The sequence below is a fragment of the Rhinolophus sinicus genome, linkage group LG04 (genome assembly GCF_036562045.2).
Source record: "Rhinolophus sinicus isolate RSC01 linkage group LG04, ASM3656204v1, whole genome shotgun sequence".
Lineage (NCBI taxonomy): Eukaryota > Metazoa > Chordata > Mammalia > Chiroptera > Rhinolophidae > Rhinolophus > Rhinolophus sinicus.
The window spans coordinates 188,784,617-188,807,262 of record NC_133754.1 but is presented as its reverse complement, the minus strand read 5'-3'; the positions used below and the strand labels follow the sequence as shown (position 1 = coordinate 188,807,262).

General features: G+C 58.0%; 2 protein-coding genes and 1 long non-coding RNA gene across 4 annotated transcripts; 2 read left to right on the top strand and 1 right to left on the bottom strand.

The window, feature by feature from the left end:
• Positions 1–2,768: 2,768 nt before the first annotated feature.
• NRARP (NOTCH regulated ankyrin repeat protein) lies at positions 2,769–4,645 on the top strand. Its single transcript, XM_019756705.2, has one exon. The coding sequence runs from the start codon at positions 3,112–3,114 to the stop codon at positions 3,454–3,456; it is 345 nt and encodes a 114-aa protein (XP_019612264.1). The 5' UTR covers positions 2,769–3,111; the 3' UTR covers positions 3,457–4,645.
• Positions 4,646–8,841: 4,196 nt separating this feature from the next.
• Positions 8,842–12,410, top strand: LOC141571218 (uncharacterized). The gene is made up of 2 exons (XR_012496027.1): positions 8,842–9,340; positions 10,008–12,410. It is a non-coding gene; the product is annotated as an uncharacterized LOC141571218 (long non-coding RNA).
• A 7,574-nt stretch (positions 12,411–19,984) lies between these two features.
• On the bottom strand, positions 19,985–22,320 carry TOR4A (torsin family 4 member A). Of its 2 annotated transcripts, none has more exons than XM_019756677.2 (2): positions 22,077–22,320; positions 19,985–21,360 (listed from the first exon to the last, which is right to left on the bottom strand). In XM_019756677.2, exon 2 carries the CDS (start codon positions 21,322–21,324, stop codon positions 20,095–20,097), a length of 1,230 nt encoding a protein of 409 aa, XP_019612236.2. In that variant the 5' UTR covers positions 21,325–21,360; positions 22,077–22,320; the 3' UTR covers positions 19,985–20,094. The 2 variants fall into 2 exon arrangements, with proteins under 2 accessions (XP_019612236.2, XP_074187524.1); XM_074331423.1 differs by lacking the exon at positions 22,077–22,320 and adding an exon at positions 21,595–22,045.
• Positions 22,321–22,646: the final 326 nt, after the last annotated feature.

Here is a 22,646-nt window from a genome sequence, read left to right as displayed (position 1 = left end):
TGTCGTCCCCTGTCCGCGTCAGCAAAACCTTCCCAGCCCAGGTCCCAGAATGCTCCCCAAGCTGCACCCCCACATTGCACCTCCTCCTCCCTTGCTCTGAGCCTCCAAAAGAAGTGCGTTCCTAGAAGAAGAAGGGGGCCCTCTCTAACCCTGGCCTCCACCCACCATCGCTGGCTCCCCAGGCCAGCCCCCCAGCAGAAGGATGGGGTCCAGCCTGGTAGTCAGAGGTGAGTCTGTTCACCCAGGTCCCAGGTACAAGCTTCCCTTTCAGAGCCAGTGAACCACTCCACAAACATGGAAAGAGGGGCTTCTCAGAGCCCCAGGGGGTGCCTGGCACTTGGTGGGCCCCTCCCCCCCACCAAGGCATTTGGAACAAATGTCCTCCGTTCTGACCTGTCCTTCAGCAAACACTGAGGCAGCGTGTACTGGGACCTGGTGCTACACAAGGTCTGCGGGGGGACAAGGAGAGAAAGGACACTCCCGGCCAAGGCCAAGGGGGGGGGGGCTAAGCCACAGCGGTGCCTCAGCCCTGTGGACAGTGCGGCCATCACCCAATCCCACAGAGAAGCGCCCAGCGAGGGGCTTAGGCCATGACCACACAGCAGTGGCAGGTCCAGCCTCATCTGTCTGACCCGCACTCCCTGCGAGCCCTGGGTGGGGCAGCAGTGACCTCAGGCCCGGCTCCCAGGCCACTGTAGCCACATGGGCCCTGCTGGGGGGCGCCTGAGCTGCCAATTTCATGGCCCATGGTGGCGGCCACACGTTCCCACACTGAGCTCACAGGGCCCCTTTGTCTGCCCACCCTGACGCCAGCCGATGGTGTCAATGAGACTTTTCTCCCAGGCTCTGTTCCCGGGCCCAGCAGGGTCTCCAGATGCCCTCCCCAGACCAGGGGGCCTGAGCCCACCTGGGCCTGTCTGTGAATGCACCAGCTTCTAGGGACGGCCCTGGGCATGGCTGGGCCACGGAAAACACACATGCCTGGGAACTCCAGCCCATCCGAACATGTTCTCAGAGCAACCCCCGCCCCCCCCCCCACCGTTCCAGGGAGCAGAAGGTGGCACGGCCCTGTGCAGGGTCACATGCTTGCCCACTCTAAGGGTCCCTGTCCTCTGCTCAGCCCCCTGAGTGCCCATGTCCTACTCCCTGGTGCTGGGGAGCAGAGAGCTGGAGGCACAGGAGCCCCACCCTCCAGTAGCAACTGATCCCAGGCCCCCTTATTGGGTCGAGGGACAGGTCCCCACAGGAAGAACAGGATCAGGGAGGGGCTCCCGGTAGCAGTGGCACCCCCAGGTCACGCCCACAGACAGGCCAAGTGCAGGGCAGGGGCTCCTGGCTCCTGTCTCTGCGCATTAGGCATTCCTAGGGGAGCAGATCTGAGCAGAAGAGCAGGGCCACCAGCCTCAGGTGGCCCTGGCTACCGGGAGGACCCCAGGGGAGTCAGCCAGGTCAGGTGTGAGGGCAGCTGGCCAGAGGCAGCCAGCCCTGGGGTGGCCTTTGCCCAGTTTTTCTTGTGGTTTGGCTGTGACCCCTCCCCGACGGAGCAAGGTGGGAGGCACACCCACGGGGGTTGTAAAGCACGCGGGGAGCCCACCCCCAAACAAGGTCTACCAGGGTGGTCTCCCCAGCTGAGGCCCAGAGCTGCTTTGTGGGGAATTCCCGGTGGCTTCTGAAGGGATGCAAGTCCCTGCCTGCTGCCCCCCTGTGGGTCTCGCTGCCAGGCCTACCGCTCTGAGAATCATTTCTCCTTCATTCCCAGCGACCACAGCCGAGCTATAAACTGTAAAATCCTAATGAGGAAATTTGGCGGCAGTATTACACTGTCAATAAAAAATGGGTTTACAGTCTGGAAATGAGTCACTTGAGTTCCCTTTTAGTCACTTGAGTTTCCCGTGGTGTCTCACCTGGCCAGGCCTTACCTGTCCCCATTCACGCTGCTGTGGGTGGCCCAGGAGAGGGGGTCTGGCCCTGAGGTCCTGCTGGCTGACTGACTCCACTGCAGAGCCTCTGGGCTTCCTCATCTAGAGACCCCACCCACCTCTTCCTCAGCACAAGGCTGAAATCCTCAGGGTTGGACTCCTCACACCAATCCGGTTGGGGAGCAAACACAGTGAGCCACCCTCGCGCGACAAGGACCCGCGTGGCTAAGGCCACGTGCCCGAGCTGTTCGTGGAGTTTTCATCCGCGTTGACCCTGTGTCCCAGGGGCCGGGCTGGGCGAGCGTAATCGCGCGCGTCTGTCCTGCTGGGGACGCAGAGGGTCCCTGGCTGGGGCTCCGACAGTTCAGAGCGAGACCAGAGTCTCTGCCTGGGCCACCCGGGGCCTGAGATGCTCGAGAAACCCTACCCAGGGGAGGCCACCTCGGGTCCACCTCGGGGTCGCCCTCGGGTTAGGGGGTAGGGCCTGGGTCTGTCGGCGCAGGGAGCTTGGAATTCCCCGGGTGGCCCGAGAGAGAGAGTGGGCGGGACAACGGCGCAAACACGGAGGGCATGATGGGGCGGAGGGTCGGGTGCTGGCGGAGGTAGAGCAACGACCCCCCCACGGCCACAGGGATCCCCTCTAGCACAGTCGGCGACCAGCGCGCCCCCTGCCGCGAAGCGCGCCGCCAAACGGACACGCCCCCGGACACGCCACGCCCCGGCACCGCCCACGCCCACGCCCCCACGCGGTGCTGCCCAATCGGCAGGCTGCCGGCGCGCGCGTCACGGGCGCTCCATTGTTATGCAAATATAAAGGAGGTAAAAGACGCCCCAGCGCGGCGGGCGGGCGAGAGCAGCGGCGCGTGGGGAGGCGCGTGGGGTCCGTGTGGGATCGACAACCGAAGCGAGCAGACCTGAGAGCGCTGCGTCGCCGCCCCGGAACGCCCGGCTCCCGCGAGCTCAGCGCCCGCCCCGGTCGCCCGCCCGCCCGGGCGCGGCTGGATGAGGCGGGGGCCCCGCGGCGGAGGCCCCCGGCCCCCAGCGCCCGGAGCGCCCAGGGGCGGCGTGCGGCGCCCGGGGGTGCCGCGCCCTCCATGCACCCCGGCGCGCCCCGAGACAGCCGGGGGCCCGCGCCGCAGCCGCCGCCCGCGCTGAGCCCCGGCCCGGCCCGCGGCCCGCGCCCGGCGGCAACATGAGCCAGGCGGAGCTGTCCACCTGCTCGGCGCCGCAGACGCAGCGCATCTTCCAGGAGGCCGTGCGCAAGGGCAACACGCAGGAGCTGCAGTCGCTGCTGCAGAACATGACCAACTGCGAGTTCAATGTGAACTCGTTCGGGCCCGAAGGCCAGACGGCGCTGCACCAGTCGGTCATCGACGGCAACCTGGAGCTCGTGAAGCTGCTGGTCAAGTTTGGCGCCGACATCCGCCTGGCTAACCGCGACGGCTGGAGTGCGCTGCACATCGCCGCGTTCGGCGGCCACCAGGACATCGTGCTCTATCTTATTACCAAGGCCAAGTACGCTGGCAGCGGCCGGTGATGCCCGCCCGGACCCCGACCCCAACCCGGACGCGGGCCCCGCGCGTATCGCCTCTGCTGTCCCTTCCCGCCAACTACCTCGGTGTGCGCCCGGCCCTCGGCGCCGCGGCCACGACGAGTCCAGCGTTCGCGTCCATGCCCACGGGTCCCGCGCGGCGCCCGCTGCCCGGGGTCGGCGCCCCCCCGCGGCTGCCCGGGGCCCGGCCCGAGCGCTTCCCACGGCCCCCGCCCGCCGCCTCGCGGGTGGGGGCGGGGCGCAGTCTCCAGCCCCTTTGAAATTTGAGTCTCGCTACCAGCCAGTTCGGAATCCCGAGATACCGGATGCCCCGCTCAAAATGTTTTCTCCGGAGGTGGAAGGCGGGTGGCGGGGACGCCGGGCTCAGGGCCGACTCGCCACGGAGGAGACGCTCTGCTGTTGCTGGAGTTCTAAACTATTTATCGTGCGTCTATATATTTGTAGGTGAAGTTTGTGCGCCTGAATTTTTTGTTTGTTTGTTTGTTTTGAAAATATTGTGTGTGGTCAATGTGGTTATGGGGGGAAGAAGCATTTTTTTTTTCCTAGTCTTAAAACTAAAAACTTGAGTCTGTCATTTCTTGGTTGCACTGAAAACACCGCCCAGCCTGATGGTTTTCCTATTTCTTCTCCCTGCTGTTTCTCTTCCTCACCTCTCTCCCACTTCTTTACCCTCTCCTGTATCCCCTTTTCTCCCCTCCTCTCCGTCTTTCTCTCTGTCTCTGTCTCTCTGTCTCTGTCTGTCTGTCTGTCTCTCTCTCTCTCTCACACGCGCACACACACACACACACACACACACACACAATTCCGTGTGAGCTTTGGAAGTCCCAGGCCACCATCCCCAAAGCTACTGGTTTTGCAAAGTTTCCGCAGAAGCCTGGGTGCTCGGGTGTGGCGGTGACTGAGGGGGGTAGCGGGGACCATACCTTTTCTAGTGAGTTCTATTATAGTTAACAGTCTGTTGCACACTTTTTTAAAGAAGTAAATGGATTTGCCACAATTAAATGTCATAACATTTATGACAGAATATAAAATATTAACATATTTTAAGCCAAGTTTTAGGTGTATTTTTTGAATCTTGGTTATAAACCCAATTTTAAAGGGCGTTGTATCCAGCGTTGTGTAGGCAACAGTTACCCATATTTATATTTTTATAAAATACCTATAAGACTGTGAATCTCTTGTGCTAATTGCTGAGTGAGTTGAAGGACCGTTTGCCTCTCTTCAACCTCCCAGAGTTTCAAGAACTCCATTAGAATCCCAAAATCCTGCCATGGGGGAGGGGCCGCCGGCAGAGCTGCTGGGAGACCTGGGCGGGAGGCGGTGCTTCTGCGTCACTTTCTGTCCTGAAAAGCGCCCTTCCCGGTCTCCGCGGTTCCAATTTTCTATGCAACCCCACACCCCTTTTTGTTTTGATCCAGAGAAATAAAAGGGAGGCTGAATTATTCAAATTTAAATGAGGCTTCCTGGGTAGAAGTGCTGCTGACCCTTCGTGCAAAAATGGGGAGCACTTGAGGACACAGGTGGGTGGAGGCCCTTTGTGCGTGGCTGGTCAGATTGGGGCAGTCATCTGTGGCTTTATATAAAACCCTGTGTGAGAAGAATATATTGATAATGTCAGTGAAACAAGCAGACATTGAAATTGAGGCACAGATTACTCCAAAAGGAGTTTTTCTGTATATTTTTTCTAGATGCAAATACCTTTTTAATTATGTTAATTAATGTTAAGATTTTCTAGGCTTATGGAAGCTGTGTACGTGCCCGGTATGATCACTTCTAACTGGGTGAAGTCTGCAGCACATCCCTGAGTGTACGATATACTTGTAGCCCAGCGTGGAAAATTTATAAATAAATTTTTCATTGATCTTTTTTTATTAAAAAAAAAAAAAGGTTTGTTGGTTCTTCTTGGGCTTGGCACCCAGGACGAGGGTCAGGCTGCAACATGCTGTCTGTGTGTGACGTCTACACAATGCTTGGCTTGTTTTCACCTAAAGACAGCCTGGTAAACTGGCTCTGAGCGCGGCTCCACTGCCAACCCAAGTCGGCTGTATACAGGATTGTGAGGTGTCAGGGCCAACAGAGTGGGCACGCGGAGAGCAGCCGTTTCCTCTGGTCCCTGGCAAAGCAGCAGAGGCCTCTGTGTGGAAAGTTCTGCTCAAAGCTCTGCCCAACCTGACGCCCAGCCAGCCTGAGACCTGGTGGTCAGAGGGGCTAGGCCCCTGTTCCGGCTACTGTGGGTTCCTCCTGGACCACTCGCTGCACAGAGGGTATCTTTTCAACTTGGGGGTACATCATATTGCTCACTCCTGACAGTGAAAGGCCCCTTTCTCCTCTCTGGCTCCCGGTGGCGTCTGGGAGGTGAGCAGGCCAGCCGGGCCAGAGCCAGCCACTCCTGGAAGAGCAAAAACCCTAAGTGGACTGAAGGCCAGTGTCCTGGTTCTGTGAATGTGGAGTAGGCTGTCTTTCCGGTGCCTAGAGCAGAGGGGAGATGGGCCCACTCCTGAGCTGTCTGCAGGGGCCCATGCAAAGAGGGGTTGGAGGACCCCACCCCAGCCAGAGTAGCTACCAAGAGGAGACAGAGGGCCGGCAAAGTAAGTACATTGTAACCATGCTGGGACTTGGGACTCTGGACTCAGGACTCCAAGGCTTTCAGGCCCCTTTGAAGTAGCCCAGGGATGTCAGCTTACCTGGCAGCAGGGGGGACACGATGCCCTTCTCAAACTGGAAACTTTTCCCACAGTGCCTTCTGTGTTCCCACTTTGCGTCTCCTGCCCTGTTCTGCCCCCGAGCACGTTTTCTGTTGGTTTTACAGGCACTTGCTGTCCCCCAGGTGGCCTGCTAGACTGGGTCAATGCTAACCGTAGACACCTACACAGATGAATGGAATATTTGATGCAAACGAGCACCCAGGAGGTGGTGTCCGCCCAGGGCTCACAGGCCTTTGTGGGAAGAACACCTGCCACAAGCCTTTGGGGGCAGCGAGCTGGGGGTGCCTGGTCACACCAGGGAGAGTGGCTAAAGAACTCAGAGGTTGGGGTACCTGGAAAGTGCAGTCAGGCCTGGACACTGGGCCTTCAATTCCCACCCAGGGCACTTGCCTTCAGTAGCCAGAGGAAGCCGCAAAAGGTGGCGTTTGTTCTTGGCCTTGGCCTGCCGGGTGGGGATGGGGGATTCTGGCCTGAATACTTCCTGCCTGGCCCGTGGAGCCTGGGCACTGGGGCGAGTCCCGGCACATGGCTGCCACCACGCGTGACTGTGGCTCCCTAACTCCTCTTCTGAAAGACACTGGATTGAGTCTGGCTTTGTGCTTCTCACAGGAGGGACAGCTTTCTCTCCAGTGTGGACAGAAAGGAAGCCAGGCCCTGCTTGGCCCCATGGGGGAGCCCTGGTGGGGTCTGTTGCCTATTTGCCCAGGGGCTGCTCTGTGCACAGACAGCCCTTCCAGCCTGGGCCCTGGCCTCCATGAGGGACTCCTGTGACTCCCTGGCCTCCCTGCAGTTGGGTAGAACCCTAGAAAGTAGACTAAAACCACAGTTGTTCCTCTACCACATGGGTCAGCGCCGAACAGCCTCTTGCTCCAGGACCTCTGTGCTCAGCAAACAGGAATTGGCGCTCATTGCAGCGAGTGGGCCAACGGTGTCACCTGGGAGTCCTCATTACCCTTCCCCAGGTAGGCTTTCAGGACTGGAAACATCTTTTCAAGCCTCTTTGTGGCCAGGGTGAGAAAGAAGGCACAGCTGACCTTCTCTGCCTGGGCTCTGGGACCTGCAAGTGTGTGTGTGGAGGCCAGATGAGGGTCCCTAACTCCCAGGAGACCCAGGGCGGAGGGGTCCGACAAGCAGGGGCTGGGTAACTGGGAACCCCTGGAGAGGCTGCCATGGAGAAAGGAGACAGACCAGATGGACAAGGTCAGGGCCCACCCCTGTCCCCCAGCCAGGAGTGTTGACAGGTCCTATCCAACTGTCCGTCTGTCTGACCTGACCCTGGCCAGACGCAGGAAGCATTTACTGTTGGAATGAATGCCAGAGAGACCAGGAAGTGCAGGGAAACGGTCAGCCGGAAAGAGTGGTGTCTAAGGGCAGCAGGCGTGGGAGCCAGGACCGAGCTGGCCTGAGGAGGGAGGGCAGGACTTGGAGGCCAGGACCAAGGGCCATGGAGACGGGTTAGGGGGAGGACGCAAGGGGGCTCCCTCGGGGTCTGTCCCCCAAAGGCCTTGCATATCAGCGCATGTTGTCATAGACTGGGGTGCACATAGGCACAGGGACGCAGTCCTGCCGCTCTGAACTCAGGGAGGCCCAGTGCCTCCTGACGTCCCTGCCGAGGCCACAGAGGCCTCTGTCCACGCGGACCTCAGACCTTGGACCTCGAAGGGCAGGAAAGGAGGCTGGCACTGGGACAGCTAGGGGACAAAGCCTGAAGTCAGAGTGTGAGGGTGCAGGCCACAGGAGGCCGTGGGAGGTCTGGGAAACTCGACGGCTCCTGGCTCCTCCGGGGGCCTCTAGTTCGGCCCCTTCCAGGGGCTTCGGGTCTGGGGAGGCCGCCTTCCCCCACCGCCTGCCACATACTACCCTCTGCGGCCTGGACTCCACTCCCCCCACCAACACTCCCTCCCCTCCCCTTGGGCGCATTCTTCTGCTGTACGTCGGACCGTCCCTCCGTGCGTCCGTCTGTCGGTCTTTCTTCTCTCGCCCCCTCCAAAGCCGCGGCCCCCATTCATTCCCGAGGCCTCTGCCCTTCCCTCCTCGGGTCCCCGCTCGGCGAGCAGCTGCTATGCTAATGAGGGCAGGGGGGCGGGAGGCGGGGACCGGCGGGCCCAGGCAGGCAGGGCGGGGAAGGGAGGGCTGCGGAGAAGCTGGAGGGAGGGGCGGTGGGGGAGCCTGGCTGGGGGGTAGGCAAGGGGAACCTATGGGGTCGGGATGGGGAAACCAGCGTGGCGAGGCTGGGGGCTCGGCAGTGAGTGGGGAGCCTGGCAAGAGGTGGGGGTAGGGACGGGCGCTCAGAGCGCCCGATCTTTGTGTTCAAAACCAGCGGGGGCCATTCAGGGCCGGTGGAGGCGGGGCCGCCTGCGCTCACGGATAGTGCACCGGGCGGGGTGGGGACGCCGGGGACCGCTGCCGCCGCCCTCGACTCTCAGCCCTCCCCTTGCACCCACTCGCACGGCGCGGGGTGTCAGAGCGAGAGACCAGCTGTCATCTCTGTTCTGGGATCACGGCTTGGGTCCCGCACCTCGACCCGCCCCCGACGCGCCCATCAGACGCTCCTGCGTGTGGGGCTCAAGTGCGTCCCGCGCGGGTGGGGGTCTGAGTGGAGACCGACTGTCGGGCACCTCTGCCTGCCCCCAGGACTGGGTGGTTGGACGCCGCAGGCGTGGGGTCGCCCCCCCCAGATGCGGCGCCTGAGGACCCAAGGCCTCGGCGAGACCGGGGAGAGTGTGGAGGAGGTCCAGCGGGAGACCCAGCCCCCTGACTGCCGCCCACCCGGCATCCAAGGGGAGAAGAGGGGTGGAGGCAGGGAGACCCCGTGAACCTGGCTCATGGGTACATGGACCCTCCCTACCCGGGGACCCGACCTCGCGCCCCCCGCCTTGAGCGGGAGTTCCACGAGTGGGGACGGAGACAGCGTCCGCAGTGGGTGGAGGGTTTTCGGGTGGTGTGTCCCGGGCTAGCTGACCCAGGGCGGGACTGGGACCCGCGTAGTGGCGCCCGCCGAGGACAGCGCGGCACGGGCTGTGCTGCCGCCCGGTGGCCATGGTGGGCACTGCGCCCAAGAGGCCCGGCGGTCCGAGGCGGGCACTACCCGCGCCTGCACGTCGCTGCACTGCGGACGCCCGAGGCCGGAGTCGTCCTGCCAGCGCCCCGCACCACCCTCGCCGGTTGGTTTCGGAGCCCAGAGTTCGTTGCGGTTAGCGGGGGGGGGGGGGGGGGGCTTCGCCCTGGTGTGGTGGGCAGAGGCGGGACAGCAGTTGGAGGATTATGCATGGGCCTGGGGCACCAGGAGCAGGGTAGGAAGCCGAAAGTATTTCCCACGGGAGTGACCAGGACCAGGCCCAGGCCAGCTCAGTGGGGAGCTCGGGCTGCAGCCACCAGAGCTGGCTTTACTGTGTGTGGGGACAGGGTGAAGGTGCAAAGTGCCCAGAGGAGAAAGCCTGAGAGGGTGAGAACAGTCCAGGATCGCCCAGGTCTCACTTGGACGACCTCAGGAGAAAACGCCCAGCAGGCCCTTCAGTGTCGCTGAAGTTACAACCCTGCCAACTTGTGGGGCTTGGAAGGGGTAGGGACCAGAACATGGGGGCACCTGAGGAAGGGCTGCCATGGAGGCCGCCAGCCAGGTGGCCAAGGACAGCCCAGCAGGGAGGGCCCTGAGCAGGGTCAGTCACCCCTTCAGTTTGTCTGAGGAAAGGGCAGGTGTGTTGACTCATAGCGGCTTCTGGCTTATAAGTCACCAGAAGGAGACCCAAAGCAGGGCCTGGGTATATAAACCCATCATAGTCCTCAACAAGGAACTGCAATGCTGTGCTGTTCTCCTTTTTGGTCGAACAGGGAAGGGAGGACATTCCTGGGTCCTGGGGCCATGAGTGAACAGTCAGGAGGACACAGGACACGGCCCCCCCATGCTGCACTTAAGGACACAGACCACATCGGTCCCTCAGAACCATCAAGACCAGTCATGGGGTGCTACTAGATCGCCCCATGGAGCCTAGAGCCTCGGCAGCAGGGGCCAGGGATCTTGGGCAGCTCTGATGGTCTGGTGGACGCTGGCATTTTCAGACTCTTGCGGCTGTCACCTGCCACACCCCACCCCATTCCAACAGAAGTGCCTGTGCTGCATATGTGCAAGGAAAGAATTTACTTTGTTCGAAGTCTTGTCTGCTTAGAGATGGAGCCTGAAGACCAGGTTTGCTCCAGCACACATTCCTCCAATGGATAAAACCCACCTACGCCAATGAGGAGGTCTGTGGGCCTCCTCATTGGGACCCTGTGGAAAAAAACCCCAAGGCAACCAAGCCCAAAACGTTCCATCAACTTTCTGAAGAGATATGACAAAATTCAAAACAGCAGTGATGTAAACAAGACAGAATATATTTGTCAGCAGAGAAGTTGCCCTAGATGGTCCTGGGCTGGTACATGGTGTTAGGGTGTAGGCTCCTCAGATATTGATCTGCTGGGTCGACCTTTCATTCACATGGCTCAAAATGGCGACACAGATCCAACCATCAAGTCTACATTCCAACCAACAGCGAAGAGGAAGAGGCTAACTAGAGCTTGGGTCCTCTCCTTCCAGGACAGTTCCTAAAAGTTACTCTTGCCACATCTGCTCACATGCCATTGGCTAGAACTTAGTCACATGCCCAACCTCCCTGTGAGGGAGGCTGGGAAATGTAATTTGTTGACTTTTAAAAAAATAGGTATTTCTCCAGCAAAATGGATTTATCCAGGAAAAACAAAGAATTACAATTCTGGACATGGCAAATATAAGTCTAATGGCAAACTACAAGCAAGTCGGGAGAACAAAGCTGGGGAACTTTCTTTCATCGAGGAAAGGGGGGAGTTGGGAGGGGCTGTTACAAAGAGTACAACGGAGGAAATGAGTTGGAAGTGTCGTGGCTTCTCATTGGCTGGGTTGTAATAACCGTTTCTCATTGGTTGAGTGGTTGCTGGGCAAGGGGAAGATCCTCCTTCCTGCTGGAGTGAATAGAGTACAAAACCTGTCTTGCTGGAGATGGAAAGCAGGTCTCTTCCTGTTTGGGGTAATTCGCCATGAGGGGTAGGGTGGGAGGGCTCCCCTCCAGGCCGTCCCCACTCCGATCAATACGAGGTTTCTGTTTATGAATCTTCACATGTCTTTAGTCAAGGCTGTGCTGGCTTCAAATGGGGTCATTAGAGAAGGGCTATGGAGGTGGGGATGGGGGTGAGTGGCAGTCTGTGCCTGCCCTGGCGACCTCCATGTCCAGGCCATGTTATCAGGCAGCTGTCAGTTCTTTATGCTCCTCCCGCTGAGGGTGGGAGCCCTCCAGCTTTGCACGTTTGTATGAAGAACTTACCAAGAATGAAAACTGACAGAGGGCAGAATGAAAGACAGAAGCACTCCTGAGTGTAAGGGAACGCCAGCCTCGCACTGGGCTGGGTTACATCTCCTGGGCTTGACTGATGGCACCTGCACAGCCCCCAAGGGACACGTGAAAAGCGGGAGTCTGGCTTTCCACGGTTTGTGTAGTGATGAGTCTAAGGGACACTGTTCTGGTCTGCCCTACGAGTTCCAGTCCCGCTTTCCACAGTAAACATTCTGTTACAGATTAGGGGAACAACACAATGTGTGTGTGGCCATCGGAAATTAAAGCTGTGGTTTCTGCTCTAACAGCCCAGGGCGTGATTCGGGAAGCCTCCGCCCCCTGGGCGCTTGACAGCAGAAATGTCCATGGATGAAAGTAGCCCTTTACCCAGTTGGTTTTTGCTTCTCCCCACCTCAACCTCCCTCCCTCTTATCTCAGAGGAAAGTAATGAGTAAGCCTGTTCTTTGAAATCTCAAGGTTGTTGGGTCAATAAAACACTCCTTCTTAGGTCTTCCCAGGATGTCGCTTTGTGGGTGGCTTCTTTTTATTTTAATTGAGGCTAAAAGAAGATCGTTAGGTTTATCGTTTATATTCCTAAAAATCAATTTATTGTGGTATAATTCACATACAATAAAATGCAGCCATTTAGAGTGTGGGAAGCATTGACAGATGTTTGTGCCCACACAACTAATGCCATAATTAACCTATGAACAGTCCTCCCATGTGCCCTCTCAGCCCTCCCCACCCCTGCCCTGAGCCCCAGGTCCCCACCGACCTGATTTCCACTGCTGACATGGATCAACGTGCCCATTCTAGACTTGTGTATGGATGGATTTGGTGCCATGTACTTCTTTTGCCCTGCTTCTGACAATAAAAAACGTAATATTTTTGAGATTTATCCATGATGCTGCATGTTTCAGTAACTTCTGGGGGTGGGGTATAGGTCTTTTATCCTTTTTTCTGTTGTTTTCACTAGAAAAATCTAGCTAAAACCACACAAAACGCAGGATAGTTTTCCAGTCACCAGAAATATTTTCCTCAGTAAAAATTCTGGCATCATGAGGACACCTCAGAGAACCCTGGGGAAGACACCACTGCATTTCTCACATGGGCCCAGTGTCACCAGGGTCTGTCACAGTCCACCCCCTTTTCCCACCACGGAGCTCTAAGGACTGGAAATCTGATCCCAGAATGCCTGCAGTCAGCCTCACCTGGGAGACTGTGCCAGGCTCGCTGCATTGAGGGCTGTGGGCTTGAGACCCAGGGCCTCTCCTTTGCCCGAGAGAGCAGTTAGCTGTGTACCCAGTCACTCTGCGAGGATTAATATGTGAATTGCCAGTGTCATGGGATACAGTTGGTATACAAATAATCAATCGTGGGGCCTGCCCAGTGGCTCAGGCAGTTGGAGCTCCGTGCTCCTAACTCTGAAGGCTGCCAGTTCGATTCCCACATGGGCCAGTGGGCTCTCAACCACAAGGTTGCCAGTTCGATTCCTCAAGTCCCATAAGGGATGGTGGGCAGCGCCCCCTGCAACTAAGATTGAACATGGTGAATGGACTTGGAGCTGAGCTGCGCCCTCCACAACTAAGACTTGAAAGGACAACAACTTGACTTGGAAAAAGTCCTAGAAGTACACACTGTTCACCCATAAAGTCCTGTTCCCCTTCCCCAATAAAATCTTTTTTTAAAAAAAAATCGTGCTTCTATATCCGCTTAACATTTAGGACATAAAAATTTAAGAATACCACTACGATCACATCAAACATCATAAAATACTTAAGGATAAACTTAATGAAAGCCTTGTAAGATCTCTCCAATGAAAACTACAGAACATTGCTAAGAGAAGTTTTTAAATGTCCCTGGTCTGCGAGAGTCACTAAAACTGCTTCGTCTCCTTTGTCTCAGGACTTACATACGTGTAGTTCACCGTTAGCCCGCAAGTCCCCACACGTGGCCAGCAGCACACCGACAAGGCCACTGTTCCTGAACAAGGCTTGTTCCATGGAAGCCATTTGGCCTTTAGGAGTGAAGCACATTTGTCCCCTTTTATCAGCTGCAGATCAAGAGGTGGGCCAGGTGCACAGGGTGCCCTGTGTTTAGGTCCAGAGCTGAGCGTCTCTGAGCCCAGAGGGATGGGTCTGGATCTAGAAGGACAGTGGCAAGGCTTTGGGCCCAGGTACTTGGAGGCTGTCTACACATTTTGCCAGCTGAGTCTTACTAATGCGGTCAGTGTGTTGGACTAAACCTGAGGGTTGAGGGTGGTCATTGCGTGAAAGTGTAAAACAGGGCAAACGGCACAGACTTGTTGAAGCACCTGACCAGTAAAGGGGGTTCCCCAGCCCGGTGAAGTTTGAGAAGGAGCCCCATGCGTCTCTAACAGGACTTCAGCCCAGAAGAGGCAGCGTCCTGTCCACAGGGAGGCTGCAGGCCGGTGAGAGAACACAGATGGTGACTGGGACGTATCTGTACCCTGAGATGAGGACTCCCTGAGATCCACTCACCACCCTCCCGGGTCTCCCGGGCTTTTAAACTGTCCAGGGCAGTGTGGACCCGTGCTCTGGGCGGGACGTTGCTCGGGCGGGACAGCGAGGGCGAGGGCGGTGCTTCTCACAGCCTTGCTAATACCTCCCCACCACTGTGGATTCTCGAATGCTGTCATTCTGTGAGCCAAGCAGTGGTCTAGGGCAGGTACAGTAGTCAGGAGTGGGAACTAGATTCCACAGGACGGGGGCGTTATCTATTCTGTCTAGCTTTCTCCTTTATCAACAATGTTGAATTTCCGATCTTGTTTTCCTTCTCTGAGGCCAACTGTTGGGCCTCTCTGGGCAGTTTTTCTGTTATCAGCTGGGCAAACATCATTTTGGCCCACGACAGATTTCATTGCTGCTGGTTTCTAACAGCACTGTGACCAGGTGACTTCCTGTAGCTTCCAGAGTCAGGTTTAGAATGTCCTGGGGCCTTAATAGTAGCTGAAGCAGCGGAGAAAAGTATAGCGAGCCATAATTCCTGCTCACACAGGCCTTCCCTAATTCAATTTCCAGCGAAAGTAAGGAAGCCTTGTTGCTTCCACGGCGTTCAATGTCAGGTACCCATCGGCAGGCAGACCCAAGATCAGCATGGTTGTGGGCAGCCTTTCCTCGGCTAAAATAGAGCCCACAGGAGCACAAATCATCCAGCCCGCTGGGCTGGGGGCCACAGGGGACAGTGCCACCTTGACGACCTCAGAACGGGTTACAGCAGCTCGCCCAACACAGGGCTTGCTGCTTTCATCACTTAATATGAACCGTTGTAAGCCAGGGGAAGTCAGTGTTACCTAAGGAGTGTTGTGCGATCCTCACCAGGGCTCATGGGGACCTGTCAGCATCAAGCAGCTGTGAGGGGCCAAGTCAGTGACCGATAGCAGGAAAGTAGCAAGAGAAGATTATGATACTGAATGAGTTATGTGAGAAACAGTTAACAAGGGACTTCATGGGAGGTGAGGCGGCTGACTGAAGGTCCTGGGTGTGATGAGAGCTCAGGGAGCTTCCACTACACGAGGTATGCAAATGTTAGGGGGACCCCACAGCCATCTCCTCCTTGACCAAGAGGGCAGTGGCAGCAATGGCTCTAAGGCAAGGGGAGGTCCCCGCGCCTCAGGGCCCAGTTGCTGACTACACTGTCCTAGGAGCCTATGGGGTCCTCATGTTTTGGGTGATACCCCAAGGGTACTCCGTCCCTTTTCACATACGATAGGGACAGGGGATCACAGCTGGGCTGCCCAAGGGCAGGTGGTTTCATTGAAGTCCCCTCTAGGGCTGAAAGACCATGTCATCCAGTTCTTTCCATAATGCTGGTCAGGCCTGCCACTCTTTAGTAAACGTACAGACAGGGTCAGCCAGAGGACAGATCTGGGACCCAATTTCAGCAACTGCTGACCAGCCTGAGGAAGCTTCGCAGCTGATGGCTAGTTTGGGGCCTTTGGGGGCTGGGGATGCCAGGAAGCCTTGTGGGCCCAGGTGCAGCCCTGTTCCAGCAGCAGACGCCCCAAGTGTGGAAGCTGGTTTTAGTCAAGCTGCAGCCTTTCCTTGTGACCTCATGTCCCCTGAAGGCTAAAAACTTCAGCATCATCCTGGGAGTAAGCGAGTCACCACCGATGCAACGGGGACCCTGAAGGAGTCAGGGCATCGGGCAGCCCTCAGGACTTGGGGATGGCGAGGGCCCCCTGGAAACCCAGAGGCTGGACGGTGCAGTGTGTCCTTGCCACATGCAGGCACAGGCGTGGCGTCACTGGTGGTAATGGCAGAACGCGCAGCAAAGGTCAGTGGCAGGGGGAACTGCCAGCGGGGTGGGTGCCAGCCGTGCGTGCACAGTGCATTCTGCCAGTACCATCTGGAGATTTCACCCCTAGAGAGGTGGCAGTTGATCCAGTGGGGACAATTGCTCCATGCTCCCAGATTTGGCTACAGTGCTGTTGGAAATGGGGCAAATAAATATGTTGAAGGGCCACTTAGTTCACCTGACTGATTCTTCCAACAGCTCCGAGCAAGTTGTGGGATCACTTCCCCTTTTGCTCCCCGGAGCAATTCCGGCACAATATTTCTCTAGGGAGTCTCGGCCTAGCAGTAAGGAAGGGTGAGGAGCTGGGGAGACGAGGGGTGGAGGGGGAGTGCCTGTCAAGGGGCCTGAACAAAAGGGACGGGTTCCGAGACAGGAGACTGTTCATTAAAGACCTCGAGGCAGGGGCTGCTTTACTCAATGGGGTAACGATGTGCCCTCAGTGACAAAGGACAAAGAGATTCACGCCCAACCTGCAGAGTGGCTGCTCCAATCCGATGAACAGGAGGGTGCGGGGGGGGGGGGGGGGGATCCCCTGTAGTTCTCAGAGCCCTGTCACTGAGAATTGGGAGAGGCAGGCTGCAGGGCTGAGGGAGTCTGAAGGCCTTATGTCTGCAACCTTCCTTTTCCACTGTCCTGGCTCTTTGCAATCACGGCAGAAACTAGGTTTGGGGTTTGTAAAGCGACCTTCATTGGCAGGAAATGAAAACTAAGCATTTTAGCCGTTTTTCTCTCAGGTGATTCATCCACGGAGCAAGCAAGCTGATTTGCCAAATGAATAAAATCTGTGGTGGACACAGTCCCCACTGGGTCCCGGTCCTTTTATCAGAAGGGAAAGGTCTCAGGTCAGCCCATTGACACGCACAGAAGTAAAGGCTATGCGTGGGGTCGAGCTCTGCAGGAAGACCAGAATTTTCTTTGCAAACAACCTGAGGTCCATTTAACAGTCACGAACAGATTTGTCGGGCTTCTGCGAGCAAGCCTGAGTTTTGTTCCAACCAATAGGTTTTGGGGGAGAGCGCTGTCATTGCATGGGGGACGTCCCCAGAGAATGTTCCAGCATTTTGCCAAACATTAGAGTTTGTCTTGTTCTTCCTTAGTATAATCCCCAGAACTTGCTGGTCTTTTAATATTTTTTTAATTGAGGTAACATTGGTCAACAAGATTATACGACTTTCAGGTGCACAATTGTATAATCCACCATGCTTGTACACTGCCAAGTGCTCACCTCCCTGTCTCCTCTCCTGCGTCACCATGGAACTGACCCCGTCACCCATTCACCGAGAATGAGCAGGACTGAGCTTTCTGGGCTAAGAGCAGGGTCCTCAGCCTGAATGTGAAGTTTGCACAACTCTGCAAATTTAGTAAAAATCATTCAATTGTCCACCCAAACAAGTCATTTCTGTGGCATGTAAATGATACCTCAATCAAATTGTGTTTTTTTTTAAATAAACCAACAAGAAAGCTACAACATAAAATAAAACAAACTAAACCAGACTGCTTAGAGTTGTAAAACTAGGTGGTTAAAGTATGAAGAAAAAAACAAGGTGGTGATTATCTCAAAAGTTGGGGAGTTACCGCCCAGGGTGTGGGAGAGCTGGGGAGCAGGAGGGACCATGGGGGCTTCAGGGACGCGGACCATGTCTTGTTCCTTGACCTGGATGGTGTGCACATGGGTGCCTACTGTGTGATAAAGCTTTGAATATATATTTTGCTTTATATACTCCTCTGGATGTATGTCCTATTACACAATGGTAACCCTTCACAACACCACCCAAAAACGATATGGTTCCCAAGAACAAATCTTACAAAAACAAGTGAGACCTCTCTGCAGAAAATTACAAAGCTCTAATGAAAAACGTGACATCAGGCCTCAGTGAGTGAGCAGTGGGGTCAAGGATCCACTGTCCCCCAAATCCACCTGGAAGCCCGTGCAATTCCAATGAACCATAAAAGGTTTTTCCAAGAATTCGACAAAATCAAGTTACAAGGAAAAAAGCCCAAGAAAAGCCAAGTGACTCTTCAAGAAAAATTACATCCTGCCATCAGGCAACAGAACATCCGGAGCAGGGAAGAGGACAGAACCCAGAGCCAGCCTCACAGGCGCGGGGGAACGGGACACCCAAGTGATGGGCCAATGGGAGTCAGAGAGTCTGGAACAGAAGGAACTATGTCATAAAGAAGTCAATAAAGTGCAACTCAAAAATAAAAAATGAGGCCGGCCCAGTGGCTCAGGAGGTTAGAGCTCCATGCTCCTAACTCTGAAGGCTGCGGTTCGATTCCCACATGGGCCAGTGGGCTTTCAACCACAAGACTGCCAGTTCGACTCCTCAAGTCCTGCAAGGGATGGTGCAACTAAGATTGAACACGGCACCTTGAGCTGAGCTGCCTCCCGGATGGCTCAGTTGGTTGGAGCGCGTCCTCTCAACCACAAGGTTGCCGGTTCGACTCCCGCAAGAGATGGTGGGCTGTGCCCCCTGCAACTAACAACGCAACTGGACCTGGAGCTGAGCTGCGCCCTCCACAACTATGATTGAAAGGACAACAACTTGACTTGGAAAAAAGGCCTGGAAGTACACACTGCTCCCCAGTAAAGTCCTGTTCCCCTTCCCCAATAAAAAAAAAAATCAAAAATGAAATACAACAGTGGCTGATATGCATTGTTATGTAAAAAGGCCGGAGTTAGGGTACTTGGTAAGACACCAGCTGAACTGGGGCTCAGGCCACCGGAAGTCCTTGAGCTGCCCACAGAAGGGTACAAGGCGAGTTAAGTTAGGTGTTGTTGGTAATAACTGCCACCAGATTAAGGAGAAAAATGGAACATCGCAATGGGGGAACCACTACCCAAAAAAGGCAAGAAATAAGAAGTACGGAGAAAGTAGGACAATAAAAGGCACAAAATAAAGTCACAAACGGAAGTTCAAGTCTCTGTGTGCCATTTCTTTGACACACACCTTGAAAAAGCCACTGGACAGCAGGGCTGGACCCAGCGCTCCCATGTAGGCTCCTTTGTCAGGAATTCCGCCTCAGAGGGTGGGACTCCTACGCCCAGCAAGTGGGGTTGGGGTGCACAGAGGGGGGCTGACACAGCGCTTGGCTCCAAGACCTGGCCACCGCCCCCCACCCCAGGGAGCCCTCTCAGTGGGTAGGAACCCGCCTCTTGGAGCAGGACGGCCGCGCTGCCCTTGCTTCCCAGGGTCTTCGAGTTCTGGTCACACTACCCTCCTTGCCCGTGCCTCCACCCCGACCGCCCCCCCTTTGGCACTGGCTACTTTCGGCGTACTTGTCGTCTGTGCCGGTTTTCCACCAGAGGCCGTGCGCCCGTCTCGCGTGGTAGGGAGACGCGGGACAATCAATGCAGCCCAAACTGATCCGCGCAGCCACCAGGGGGCAGCACTGAGGACACCCTGTACGCGGGGCTGCGGGGGGGGGGGGGGGGACGCTGTCGCGGAGCCCCCACGCCAAAGGTGACTGCGGAGCGACGGGTGGGCGGGGTCTGCCGGGCCACTGGGAGGGTCCAGGGTGGCAGGGGTGAAGTCCCCACCCCAGGCCTGGGAAGCAGTGCTGGGCAGGGCTCTGCATCTCTGTAGCTGAGTCTAAGGGTCCCTACTCAGTGGCTTCCGCCAATTCAGAGCTCTGGGCCAAGTCGGTGACCAGGGCAAGGGGATCTGAGAGGTCAGGGCCCCTCACTTGGGCCACCTCTTACCACTGTCATCCTGAGAATCCCTCTTTCTAGAACATTCAGGCGATTCCACTGGATCTGCTCATTGGGTGGACACACCCACCCATGCTGCTGCCTTGGGGCGGAGGCACTCCTGGGCCTAAGAAGCCTGACAAATCCAGGCATTACCGGTGATTCAAGGGACTGGAGACACATCCAGGCCTTTGGGCCTCCAGGCTGAGCAGGTGTGCAAGGGGTGGGCTGGTGCGAGCATGTGCGCTGCAGGCACCCCAGAACAGTGATCACATTCAGCTCTGCAAGGGACCAGGGGTGTGATCTTGGGGGCTGTTCACCCTCACTGACACCACCCATCCTCCTGGGGTGCCTGCGGGCGTGGGGCACACAGTAGGCGCTAAGGAATGAGGCCGAATTAAGGACAGGGAGGTGGCAGACTGGGGGCTCTGGGGCTGGAATTGGAATCGCAAGCCAGCTGGGGCGCCAGAGACAGATTTATTTAGCGCCTCAGGGGCCTGAGGCATATACATAGGGTCCCTTCCCCGCTACTAACCCAAACGTCCCATCGTGTCCAGCTGCACCTGTGCTACAAGAGGTTCACCTTGGCCACCACCTGCTTGCAGCCTGTGACAGCAAACTCACGGCCAGCGACGCGGTAGTAGTTGAGCTGCGCAGCCAGGAGCTCGGCGCGGGCCTGCTCCGGGAAAAAGCCCTCACCAGCCATCTCCTCCCGGAAGCAGTTGACCACGTCCCGTTTGTCCAGCAGCAGAAAGGGAACGATGGCCGCGGCCTGCCACAGCGGGTGCTCGCGGACCAGGAGCGCCCGCAGGCCTGCGCGCAGCTCCTCCTCGGCCCGGGCACCGTGGGCACCGTCGAGGCGCAGGGGCAGCGCTCGGGACGCGTTCTGAAGCACGAAGCGTGTGATCTCCGCGCCGCCAGCACCGCTCAGTAGCACGTAGATGGCGTTGCGGAAGTGATGGGAGCGTTGTGGCTGCAGGAAGCCTTGCAGCTCGTCCAGTAGCGCCGGCGGCAGGAGCTCCACCTCGTCCAGCACCAAGAGCGGGGTCTTCTCATCCTCCTCGGCCTGTGCCACCACGTCAGCCACGCGCCGCGCCAGCTCCTCGCGGCAGTCCTGCGCGGCGCGCGGCTCGGGGCAGTGGTGCCGCGCGTCGTAGTGCAGCACGAGCGCGCCGTCCTCCAAAACCGCACGGAAGTGACGTGCCAGCAGGCGGCCCACGTGACTCTTGCCCACGCCGCTGGGTCCGTGCAGCGCCAGGAGCAGTGGGCGGCTGTGCACGTGCGTGGCCAGGTAGTCCCGCAGCAGCGCCATGATGCGCCCTATGGCGGCCGGCTGGCCGAACACAGCGCGCTGCAGCGCCTTCTCCAGCCCATCAAGGTCATAGCGCTGCGCGTTATCATCCAGGTTCTCGATGGCGTTCAGCACCTGGAAGCCCACGATGGCCACGAGCAACAGCAGGCAATGCTGCGCGCGGCTCCGTTGCTCCACGCGCGGTCGGTATTTGCGCGAGGTCTCGGGGTAGAGCACCACGCGGCTGCGTCGGCGCCTCTTGCGCGGCGTCCGGGACGACAGCTCCGCGGGGCCGTCGAAGGTGAAGAACTGGGGCTGGTCCCGGTCCGAGCGCGGCGCCAGGGCCCGGAAATCCGGCCCCAGGCCAGGCGGCAGGAAGCGCCGCTTACGCAGGAGGCACACGCGACGGCGCAGGCGGACCACGGCACGCAGCGGCGCGATCACGCTCGGGCCAGGGGCGCTGGGGGCCGCAGCCACAGGCTCCGGGCTGGGCTGGCCGTGGTCCATAGCTCAGGGGCGGCGTACGGCATGCAGGGCACCCTCCTGCAACAGGAAGACGGGGAGGGTCTCCAGACTTACGCACCGCCGACTAGGACCCTTCCCCCGGGTGATCGCATCCCCCTGGAAGGCCCCGGAGTGTGGCCCGGGCTGCCCTACGGCCAGTGCCTTGTCCCGGCTTCGCTGACCAGGAAGCGGCTCCCCGCGGGGCCCCATGCAAATCTCTCGGGTCCTCCCATAAACAGCCGCGGGCCCTGAGGAAGTTGGGGGGGGGGGCACCTTATCGGGCGGCAGCCGGGCTTCCTGGAGGAGGAGTCGGTGCCGACCAGGCGCCGATTAGGGGTAAAGAAGGGTCAAGGCCGATCCTGCCCCCGCCTGCAGATCCGACTGCCGGGCGCCAGAGGCCATAGGCGTCCCAAGAAGGGGCCACGGGAAGCAGAAGCCCGAGCACCCCTGGAGTTGAGATACGCTCCGCCCCACACTTAAGAACACTTTGGGGGTGAGGGATCTGGCTGGAACTTCTGCTTTTGAGAATGGGCCCCAGCCCTGTCCCCAGGCTGAGCCTAGACCTCCCATTCCCCCACCCCCTAAAGACAGGGATCCTCCACTGAACACTGATGGAGGGGCATTCGGGAGCCCCAAGAGAGGTGGGATGGGCGGAAAGATGAACAAAGAGCGGGGAAAAGGAGGAAGAGCCACTGCGGAGACAGAGCTGGAGAGTCGCAGGGGACATGCCCCTGGCCCCCAAACCACCCCAGTACCTGCAGCTGCGTGAGATCAGGCTCCTGCTTCCCAGCCCCCCAGGGAGGCCCCTGCCTGTGTCAGACCCTGAGACCTGTGACTCAGGAAGCAGAAAATGGTTTCCTGGTGAGTCGGGCTGGGGTCAGGGGCCTCACTGGGCCTGCTCAGGCCTGGAGGGGCAGCAGCGGCACCTGTGGGTCCCCAGGGAGTGCCCGGAGCGGAGGAAGCTGGGGGAGGTTCCCAGCTCCTATGCAAAGGAAGTGAGTCAGGGGTGCAGCGAGGGCGGGACTTAAGTTGGACGGAGGCGCCAGATGGGGAGGCCTGGCCGGCTTGCTGGGCTGTGGACAGCGGGCGTGTCACTTACCCTCCTTAGCCCTGCAGCCCTCCTGGGTCGGCCCAGGCCCCGGGCACCTGGTGAGGCTGCGAGCGTGCCCTACCCCAGGACCTCACAGACGCCCACCATCCCAAGGACATCTTCAGCACCTGACACCCCCACCAGGGTCCCCTGGGGGGGGAAGGGAAGTAGGGCAAGAGGGGAGAAGCAGACAGGGTCCTCTGCCCAGCAGGTGTCCCCACGTCCCTCCTTCTCT

Excerpts from the sequence above, each read along its gene's own strand:
- NRARP (XM_019756705.2), top strand. The coding sequence starts at position 3,112 with ATGAGCCAGGCGGAGCTGTCCACCTGCTCGGCGCCGCAGACGCAGCGC.
- TOR4A (XM_019756677.2), bottom strand. The coding sequence starts at position 21,324 with ATGGACCACGGCCAGCCCAGCCCGGAGCCTGTGGCTGCGGCCCCCAGC.